An 11,136-nucleotide genomic window follows, 5' to 3' on the forward strand; every position below is an offset into this window, starting at 1 on the left:
AAACAAAAAAAGATCCACTTTTGACTCAGGAAGCCGGTAGGTTCCCGAGCAGTAGTGTGCGTGCATAAAGCTGCTTTACATTATGAGCAGGCAAAAGTGTGCGCCACGCTAGAGGGAGAGGAACATGCATGGACCACTAGCCGTGCAACGGCACGGAACGGAACGGGCTGGAGCCACGCGGCGCGCTGACGTGGCCCGCCCGGCAAAGTGCAATCCGGACTCCGGAGAAGAAGCGTTCCCGGAATTGGGCACGCGCACGCGAGGGGACCCAACCCGACCCGACCCAAACCAACCCGGCAAAACCGGCGGTGCCGACGCGAGCGCGCGCCGCACACGCACACGCGCCTCACCGCCACCGCCACCGCCGCGCGCCGTCTCTGTTCCTCGCCGCGGCGGCTCACGGCTGCCACACCTCCTCGCCTATAAATACCCACCTGCGGTGTCTCTCGCGCTCCTCCCCTTCCCCCAACGCCTTCCCTCCGCCTCCCCCGCGCACGAGCTCAGACGCGCGCGTCCGGTCCGATCCGCCGGTCCAGCAGGCGCACGCGCGCACGTCGGAGAGAGAGGAGGTAAGCTGAAGGCGAGGCTCGCTCACCCGTGATTTCGTTGCGTTCAATTTGGATGGGTTCCGTGTGTGGTTCAGATGGGGGTGGACCTCTGAGCATGAGTTAGACGATAGCCGCCTGCGTTAATGCGCTAACGACTGTCAGTGTTGGGGGCTCCGATCGGATGGATTCGTGAAACTTCAGTTGGTCCCCGGTGTTGTGCGGATGGTTGGTTCCATCGGTACGGCGCAGGCTGCTTGGTTGCCGGACAACATCAAACAAAGCTTGTTCCTGTGTTTCAGAGTTTCCATAAGAGGGTTTCGGGTTACAATATGGAGATTCCGCCACTATCCACCTTTAGATTGAGCGATAGAGCCTGTATGGCTGTATGTGTTCCTGTGCTCAAACCTGCTTGCCAATTTCAGCGTCAGGTTTGTTTGATTTGGTAGGCTGTTGTTTTCTATTATGATTGATCCCTGACTACCACTACCAATTTGATTGAATTCGGGGTAGCGTTCGCAGGATGGGGTCTACGATTATGTGTGGCTTGTAGCTTGGTCCAAATTTAGATCCGGTCTAAACCAAAAGTTCCACACTTAGTTCTCATCCAACAAACTGTAGCCAAATTGGTTTTGACGGATTTTATATGATAGTAGTTTTTACTGTGTCCGCATGAGTCTCTTGTGCTGACTGTTCTACTGGCAGATGCATGTGCGTCACAAGTTGATACAAAATAAAATTTCATGTTAATTGATTATGTGATTGGTTGAGACTTTTGTGACTTCTTGTCATCTTTCGCCTTGTGAGACTGGGACATGAATTCAATTTGTGATCGCCCATGTTTGATTTATGGTTCCCTGAATTGGTCGAAGATTTGGTCTGTTGGAAAGGACTAGACAGGTTTGTGACTGTAACAGCAAATTTGTCCCATTCAGTAGTGAGAACAGAGTGGTAAAGCCACTATTTACAATAAAAAGGTGCTTCAGGTTATCCTGATAACTTGAAGTGGTTTAGACCGTGCACCAATGATCAGTATACTCATACTTTGTGAAACTGTCCTGGGACTGTCAATATCCTTTCTTCTGAAAGTTCCACATGTTAGGGTGTTCCTTGCGTCATCCTGATTAGTTGTTTTGTTATGTGTAAAGTGGTGGCATTATTTACTGAGTTTTATACCGAGTTACACTGAACTGAGAACATACGTCCAGAATGAGATACCTTATTGCTCATTGACGTCTTTCTTTCATTTTGTGTCTCACACATCTTACTATCTTAACTTGGAACCAATAATTGTTTATTTTTCTCCATTTGTGCTACTGACGCAGCGCTATTTTTGTTGCAGATTAACTTATCAAAGTCAAGATGGTTAACTTTGGGAAAAAATTGATGGCCGATCAAATTCCAGAATGGAAAGGGTACAATTTATGTTTTCTTATATTTCTCTCAATTGTGAACCATATTAATATAGAGTTATGAGTGGTCTGAATGCCATCAAGTTCCTCTTCAAACAGTGGTTTACCTTTTTTTTCTTTGATGAGGAAAATAGTTTATATTTGCTGCATCTTAGGAAATATATCTAGATTATCTTGTTACTTTACTTAACAAACCAGATATTGGCAATGATACATTGAAATCGACATTGTGGAACCTTTAATTGCCTTTAAATTTATGGCTGTGCTGCCTTGTAGTTTTGACCTTTGTGCTTACATCTCCATTTAGTGCACTCTTCCTGGTGTAGAAGTTTTCACACCAACACCCTTAGTTAACAAGCTTGACCGTTGTCTTCTTTATGTCGATGTCTTCAGATATTATATAAACTACAAGTTGATGAAGAAAAAAGTTAAACAATATGGCCAGCAGATCCAACTGGGTGAGAAAGATCGTCGCCGGGTTCTCAAAGATTTCTCGAAGATGCTTGATGATCAGGTAATGCTAAGAAATAGAAATCTGCGAACACTCATCAGTTCATTCTACCTGATCTGCTTTAACTTGCAGACTTAAGCTTCTCTGTGGATATTTAACTTGCTGACTGTAGCATCAACATGGTGAGCATGCATTATCCATATCTGACCTCTGCATGCACTTGCATGTTAAGCAAGGCCATGCTATTTATGTAAATGACTAGTTCAGAAACACAGTACTATGGAAACATCATTAGAAGAGTTGATGGTTTGTTCAGAAACATTTGGTTATGTGCTTTTCTGGACTTTCTGCTTTTGGTACATACTTCATGTACTTTATGTGAACTAACAGCTTCCTTTGGATTCATATTGATATTGATGTGAGTACAATACCATTGTTCCTACTGGGTTCAGTGTATTAATCTCTTAATCTCTGTTCATTCAGATCGAGAAGATTGTCCTGTTTCTGTTGGAACAACAAGGAATGCTGGCAAGCAAGATAGAGAAGCTAGGAAAGCAACGGGCAATACTACAAGAGCAGCCTGATATATCTGGCATTGCTGAGTTGCGAGAAGCTTATAGGGAAGTTGGTTTGGATCTCATCAAACTTCTCAAGTTCGTTGATCTTAATGCAACTGGCATTCGGAAAATCTTGAAGAAGTTCGATAAGCGTTTCGGTTACAGATTTACTGATTACTATGTGACCAGTAGATCAAATCACCCCTACTCTCAGCTACAGCAGGTCTTCAAGCATGTGGTAATGCACTGACTCTGGAAAAAAAATTTTATCACTCAAACATGCTGTACATGTTCTTTTGCATTGCATGAATTCTTCTATATGGGGCTCTTATTTGGTTTCATCTCTCGCCCACTTCAACTTGCTTGGGATTGAAAGGCACTGTTGTTGTTATATAAAATTTTCTAGTTGCAGCTATGGCCTGCCCCCAATCATTTGAAACATTCCATAGATTGGAAAATGCATCAGTGTACCTTACATGTTTTATGCAACCAGGGTGTAGGGGCTGTTGTAGGAGCCTTGTCACGTAACCTTGCTGAACTTCAGGAGCGTCAAGGAAGTTATTTGTCAATTTATGATCAGCCATCTTCTGCTCTTAAGGTTTATTTCATTTCTCTTACATTATGCCACTTAAGAACATTTTCATACTCATCCAGTAGAATAGTGGTTGCACTCAATACCTGCTGCTGACCAGCCTGTTTTTGATCCCCTGCAGGACCCAATCATTGATATGATAAATTCGTCAGTGGATAAGTTAACACGCTCAACTAATTTTCTTCGATTTTTGGGGCAACATGCCATGATTGTTGATGAGGAGTCTCCTAGCACTGCAGGGGAGGAAGAAATAGAAGATCAAAAATATCATTTCATGTCCCTTATGTTGAACCTGGTGAACACATTCCTTTACATGGTCAACACATACATCATTGTGCCAACTGCAGATGACTACTCAGTGAGCCTTGGGGCTGCTTCTACTGTTTGTGGTGTTGTTATTGGTTCAATGGCTGTCGCACAAATATTTTCCTCGGTTTACTTCAGCGCATGGTCCAATAAGTCATATTTCAAACCACTTATTTTCAGCAGTATTGTTCTTTTCTTGGGGAATGTATGTTATGCAATAGCATATGATATGAAGTCCCTCACAGTCCTTATTATCGGCCGCTTACTATGTGGGTAAGTGTCCTTGCATAGAAGTACTCTTCACGAGTGAGCACTTGATTATTCAGCTATAGTGTTGTTTTCATTCGGGTTTTTCTTTAGTTGTCAGTTCTATATTCTAGTGGAAGATCAAACAACAGGAAATTATTTCTTCACTCTTCAGTAGCCAGTGCCCTTTCAGATTAATAATTAAATTCTTCGTACCAAGTGTCCCTTTTCAGAACAGTGCTGATCAGAAATGTTAGGATGCAATTGCAGATATCCTAATATCTCTAGTTCTTTCTGCCCAGCATGAAGAAATTTTAGGTGTAATCCGATTTCCTGTGGCCTTTGGCTCTTACACAAAGAATTTTGTACTAAACATTCTGCATTGCAGTTAATTATCATTTCTGCATAGTTTGTGTCTACGTTTTTAATGAATGAATTTGTTTTGATATAGGTTGGGTTCTGCAAGAGCTGTCAATCGCCGGTATATTAGTGATTGTGTCCCTGCAAGGATACGCATGCAAGCTTCGGCAGGATTTGTTAGTGCAAGTGCACTTGGCATGGCCTGTGGGCCAGCACTAGCTGGTCTACTTCAGTGGAAATTTAAGATCTACATGGTTACCTTCAATCAATCAACCCTACCTGGTTGGGTGATGGCAGTTGCATGGCTGTTGTACTTAGTCTGGCTATCGATCTCATTCAAGGAACCAAACCGTGCTACTGAGGTGAATGATGCCACACAAAATCCTGCTTCTGGTAAGTTCAAAAAAATCTATTGCTCCGATGGCTTCAGTTACTTTGGCTTGTGCACTGTAACTAACGATGCAAGTGGGTACTCAATGGTGTTTTTCGGGTCAGCTTGTTTAGTTCATTTCTCTCCCTAAATTATGTGGCATTCCATTTTAGTTCATTTTAGCAAGTTTTTGGTCGACCCAATGACCCAAAAGAAGTGTAACTTGCATCCTTGACTGTAGCTTGAGTTTTGTGATTAATTCAGAAAGTTATCTGACTTCCTGCTCTTGATTTTATTTGATTGAATTCTTGTCATGATGGCAGGACAAAGGGTGGATATTGGGCAACTGGAAAATGGACTTGCACAACCGCTGCTCACAGACGCTGAAAATAAACAAAATGGAGATGAAGATGAAGAAATTGATGATAGTGAAGAAGCTTCAGAAGATTCTCGCAAGCCCGCAACATCAATTGGCTCAGCTTACAGATTGCTTACTCCATCAGTAAAGGTATGAGGATGCCATTATGCTGATCTACCACTTTTGTCTTGATTTGTTTCTGTACCGTTTTTCTGAGAATTTATTTGAACCCAAGATTGTATTGATGAACTGGAAATAGATTAAATATGTTCTGATTTTACTAGTTCCTGCACTGTAGTAGACAACCTCTGATTATTCTGCTTTCCTCACCCAAATGAGGGTTTTCAAATTTTAACCAATCTGTGCTTTAGGCTAAGAATGCGTTTATTATTTTTCTTCTACTTCTGGACATCTTGACTCAACTGTACTTTGCTCATGCAGGTTCAATTGTTGATCTACTTCATGCTCAAATATGCAATGGAGATTTTACTTTCAGAGTCCAGTGTTATTACCAATCACTATTTCAGTTGGAACACAAGTGAAGTGGCAATATTTCTAGCAATCCTTGGGTTAACAGTCCTTCCTGTCAATGCTGTTGTTGGAACATACATCAGCAATATGTTTGAGGACAGGTTTGTGAATTTTTCATGCTGAAGCGCTGCCACTACTTATGACCTTTCCTTTTTTTTTTCCTTCTGTTTTTATTGGGTACTATCACAAGTCCTCGACCGAGGGAGAGTTTTCTCACTACCCCTCTGTAGATAAATCTACTGCAAAGCATTTTTTGTGTTTTCAATGAAAACATACAACTGCCTTACCATATTCGTTGATGTTTTTGACAGGCAACTCCTGATGGTATCTCAAATTACATTGCTAGTAGGCATTATTTTCAGCTTCAAAGTTACGAGCACATACTCTATTGTCCAGTACGTTGCCTCAGCACTCATCACGTTTGTTTCTGCTGAAGTTCTTGAAGGTAAGAAGATCCAGCCTCCTAATACGCGTGCCTCTTCATATTATGTTTCTCCTCGGCATTGAGCATAACCTCCGATTTTATTGGCAAATGCAGGTGTGAACCTCTCCCTCCTATCAAGCGTGATGTCGTCCCGCCTCTCCCGTGGCACGTACAACGGTGGTTTGCTCTCGACGGAGGCTGGGACCCTGGCAAGGGTGGTCGCCGACTGCACCATCACTGCGGCAGGGTACCTGGGCGTGGGGAAGCTCCTAAACATCACCCTGCTGCCGTCCCTGGTGATCTGCGCCACGTCCATCGCCTGCACCTTCCTGACCTACAACTCGCTCTTCTAATGGAAGCTTCCACGGTGTGTTCTGTCGTGTCACCGTTCGTTCCATGGTAGCGTAAATCAAGGCGGCGGGTAGGCCGCCATTGCAGTTGCCCGAAGGGGCTGTCGTTTTGTATGTTCGTCGATTTGATTGCTGTGAATTGATCGCAGCAACGGAACTGAGCTTTGCCCTGCAAAATTTTGATCGATCAGATCCTCTCTGTACTCTTTTGTTCTCGCTGGTTCGTCGATGGTGACAACCGTCGCCGTTGTGACTTGCTACAGGGATGTCTTGTCGAGACTTGCTGGTCGCTGACGCGTCCGTGTGCAACTCGAATCAGACATCTCATTACAAGCCATGTGTGCTAAAACATCTAAATGATTAGATTCCACAACTCAGTGCCCATGTATGACTTCACTTTAACTGCCGCTTTAAAGAAAAAGATTTGAAAGGTTTACGATGCGAGTTAAGTAGTTAGCTAGAATAATCCTGCCGATTAGTAATCCAGGCATTGGATGTCGAGTTAAGTGTACTGAGGTCTAGGGCAAGTAGCACTGGATGTCGTAGGCATCGCTGATCAGTAAGTAGTAAGTATTGAATTTCAACAACTTGCAAAGAGAAGTCGATGGAGATCAATAAGTATTGACTTCCAACAATTGCTTAGAAAAGTCGATGGTTCAACAGTTGCTTAGAAAAGTCGATGGTTTTAAAAGAAAGGAGATGAGAATTGCAAAGAGAAGTCGATGGTTATTATAATAATAGGGGCAAAAAGTCATTCAAATTTCAACAATTCAATGCTTATATGCTTGCAAAGAGGAGTCGATCAGTTACAACTGGGCTATGATGCCATTTGTTCTGCAGGGAGATGAGGAGCATTAGCAGCACCTATTATCAGTTTCCTCTAATATCTCAAGTCATATTCGTAGAGTAATTTTGTTCTAGGGGTTGGTGAAATAGTAGCTCGAAATGAACGTTTGGGGGCAGAGTTGTGCCTGCATATGCTCTTGTTTGGAAGAAAGCACACAAGGAGGGATTTAAATCCAGGCAAAGACCAAAACTTCAGTTAAATAGACAGTGTAGAAGGTGTGGTCGTGAGTGATAGAGTACATGAATGATGTGGTTCACTAGCATGCCAACTGGATGAGAAGAGCATGCACTTTCACAAAAGTAAACCAAGAAGAGGGTGAAGAGTCTCAGTTAGCCCATGGCTAAATTTCAGTTGAACAAGCAGTACATAAATATAATGGTGATTGGTATAACCAGCTAAAGACCAAAAGTTCAGTTAAATAAACAGCGCAGTAAGTATCTTCGTGTGTGGCATAATACTTGAATGATGTGAACCGAGTGAGAAGTGCGTGACATTTTTACAAAAGAAAATTCAAGATGAAGGATGAAGAGATTCAGTTAACCGAAGACTAAACTTTCAGTTGAACCAGCAGCAGTACAGAAAGTGTCACGTTGAATGGTGTGACTTATGATTCTTTTTTTAACCACCATCCCTTTATGAAGCAAAGAATCAAAATCAGATAAGCTTTTCTCTGCTACCCTGCGTTCAACCAGAAAAAAAAAATGAATTCTGTTAGAAAAATCCTTTTTAGCACCTTTGACTTTCATATCGTTAGCAAAAATCATTTCGTTAAATGTTCAGTGTTTCGTCATTGTATACTCATGATATTCAGATATGTTTTTACAAATGTGAAGTAGCAGAAGCTGAAAAGTAGAGCTGTTCTTTCACCTCTCATGGATCGGTGCTGTTCCACCAAAAGCAGAGAGTCGAAATCAAGGAGAATAGTAATTGCGGAGATTCGTGCCGGAACGTCCACTACTCTACATTGCAGAGGCTAAACTATTCTAACATAAGACCAACATCCACCTTAGTTGCTGAAAAAACTTTAAGATCCTATTTTCAGTTGCCTCTAAAATCTCATGTAAGTGCATAGAGTAACTTTGTTGCGGAAGTAAGCAACATAGAAGCTCGACATGATTGATTGGGGGCAGAGCTGTTGGAAGCAACCAATACAAAAGACAGAAGGCACATGCATTTGAATCTAGGCAGAGAGGAAAAATTCAGTTAAATAAACAGAGCAGAAGGTATCATCATGAGAATAGCATAAACACACGAGGTACATGATATATGTGGTTCACTAGCATGATGAAGGACAAGAAGTGCATGACATTTTCGCATAAGAAAAGCAACAAGAGGCTGAAGAAATTCAGATAACATAGGACCAAAATTGTAGTTGAAACAGTATAACAGAAAGTGTGATGCTGAATGGTATAACTCATGATTAGGCTGCTTCCCAATGCCTTCAACTTGTAAGGTGATGTCAGCATGAGGAAAATGGTACTATGCTATACATCTGTGGAGCTCTATCACACACTAAGTTTAGAGTTCAGACTTCAGAGTTTTGCCACGGAGACAGAGCTCATGTTGCCACTCGTGAGTGTTTAGCACTGTTGATTTATCAGGTACAATGAGATATTGTTAACGCCAATAGTTTTTGAACGACAGAGTTGCATTAGACAAAACTAATACTTTCCGTGCAGGTTCAAGAAATATTTAGACTTGGTGCTCATCGGAATTACTTACTCATACCTAGCATTCCCTTTGCTTTTAAATATATGAAGTTTAAGTAATTAGTTTATCCTAAAAGGCATATACTAAGAGAGTACTCTAGTCTAATTGGGCAGTCTATAGTCACTAATACTAGTGCATAATCTTACTTCTTACAACCCAGAGATTGTCAATGCAATCAAAACTCTGCTTGGTATTAGTTTACTTCTTCGAAGGCTATGCCGTGAATCGCTAGAAATTTCTGAAGAGCTCTAGTTTCCGTCGAATATCTCCTTTCAGAACCTGCAGATTTCAGGCTATCATCCAGAGCAAAGGTGACTACAAAGTGGTGTGTGAACATATATGTTTGACAGCATCTTTGAAACAAAGCATTGTTTCCAAAGTTAGTCGACACAGGTGCAGTTTTGGTTGCGTACTTCGTCATTTCTCCAGGAAATGAAGGAGGTTGTCTATGTGAGCCCGAGATCAATGGTGATAGCACAAGAACTGGTACCTGCACGAATGATAATGTGCTTGACGAACGACCGCGCTCGTAGAGTCTGCATAATCTGTCTGCATCTTTCTGAATGCAATGGACTGCAACATGACGATCTCCTCGCCGGATGGGCATGTCGTCACTTCGTCAGCATAGGATGCAAGGACGACTTGCCATGGCAAGCTCATTGCTTCTCCCTTACATCCAGTTATTTCCACCCGCGCGACGCAATCGAAGGTGCCATCTCGTCACACGCAAGGCCCTGTTCGCCGAAGGAGGACGAGGGCGGCGGATCGGAGCCGCGAGTCGCGTGCTTCCGCTGTCGAGATCGAGGCCCTGTTTTCGTGTGTTGGCTCTAATTTTGCGTCGAGAGAGATCAAAGAATGGAAGAGATGCATCGGTGTGGCGATGGGTACTTGTATTTATAAAGAATGATGGGACAAGAATCGGCTCTGGAGAGGCGAGGATTGCAGGATCATGCGCGTTGTGGCCTGTGTGACCAGGAATCAGAGACTGCAGATCACCTCTTCTCCAGGTGCCCATTCTCTATGCATGTGTGGCATCGAGTCAGTGCAGTACTGAACCTGCACAACATCATCCCGGCAAATGAAGTCGGACTGCTAGACTGGTGGCTCAGCAAGAGAAGCGGTGTCCATTCCGAGCAAATGAAAGGCTTCGATTTAGCGTTTATGCTTGTTTCATGGAAAATATGGAAGGAACGCAATGAAAGGGTGTTTGCAAGATCGCCACCAAAGGATGCCTCACAACTGCTGCAGGAGATCATTCAGGAAGGGCAACTTTGGTGCGCCTCTGGTGTAAAACACCTAGCTGCCATAGGCTGGCCGATACCATCAGGTGTTTTAGATCAGCATTTCTGATTTCGGCCTTTCTGTGCCATTTGTGTTGTCGTTGCGGTGGTGTAATGTAAGCTAAAACATGCCTAAACCCGTGTGCGTGCGCCCGGATAGTCCCGCGATGTACAAAACTTTTTTCTTCTTAATACAAAGATACGCAGCTCTCCTCGTATTCACGAAAAATATAAAGAATGATGGGAGATTAAGAGGTACCGGCACCCTGGTTTAAAATTTCAAGTTGCTTATTCTGCCGCTGTGATTTTGGAGGAAAAAAATGGCGCGGAATTGCTTCAGATCGAAGCTTCGCATGCAAAGAAGTAAAGAGGCTGCCTTTATACATGGTAGTTCAGATATGCACCAGAAATGTCCGAATATTTTCTTTGGGAACATGAAATTTCAGACTATCAGCCACCATACGTTCAGTGCGCTCTAACATTGAACACATATTAAACAAACGGAGCATTGCCTCTTAAAGCAGAGGTGGTTTGGCCTAAAAGTAGACAGTTGTTGCATACAATTGGTATTGAAGGACAATCCATACAAAAGTTAATTAGTTTCAACAATGTCCACTGTTGAAAAAACTTAAAACAACACATTAATTTGTTGTGGTACTCTTCCTCGGGTATTTGTCTGCTGCAATCTTAAAATCTATGTTAATAAGAAGAAAAATAAACCGGCTGACGTAGGTGGGACAAGAACGCGTTTGCGGACTGAATAGACTTATTCTCATGACATGCAATCAGTTTCAAAC

At 42.7% G+C, this 11,136-nt stretch overlaps 1 protein-coding gene across 2 annotated transcripts; it reads left to right on the forward strand.

Annotated features, from left to right (window-relative positions):
- The first annotated feature begins 334 nt into the window (after positions 1-334).
- On the forward strand, positions 335-6,872 carry LOC101785498 (SPX domain-containing membrane protein Os06g0129400). 2 transcript variants are annotated; one of them, XM_004964358.4, is made up of 11 exons: positions 335-569; positions 1,888-1,960; positions 2,351-2,471; positions 2,892-3,203; positions 3,459-3,563; positions 3,679-4,136; positions 4,561-4,862; positions 5,163-5,347; positions 5,639-5,829; positions 6,040-6,173; positions 6,267-6,872. In XM_004964358.4, the coding sequence occupies exons 2-11, from the start codon at positions 1,908-1,910 to the stop codon at positions 6,503-6,505; spliced, it is 2,100 nt and encodes a 699-aa protein (XP_004964415.1). In that variant the 5' UTR covers positions 335-569; positions 1,888-1,907; the 3' UTR covers positions 6,506-6,872. The 2 variants fall into 2 exon arrangements, with proteins under 2 accessions (XP_004964415.1, XP_004964416.1); XM_004964359.2 differs by lacking the exons at positions 335-569; positions 1,888-1,960 and adding an exon at positions 2,541-2,590.
- Positions 6,873-11,136: the final 4,264 nt, after the last annotated feature.

Source organism: Setaria italica, chromosome IV, assembly GCF_000263155.2.
Source record: "Setaria italica strain Yugu1 chromosome IV, Setaria_italica_v2.0, whole genome shotgun sequence".
Lineage (NCBI taxonomy): Eukaryota > Viridiplantae > Streptophyta > Magnoliopsida > Poales > Poaceae > Setaria > Setaria italica.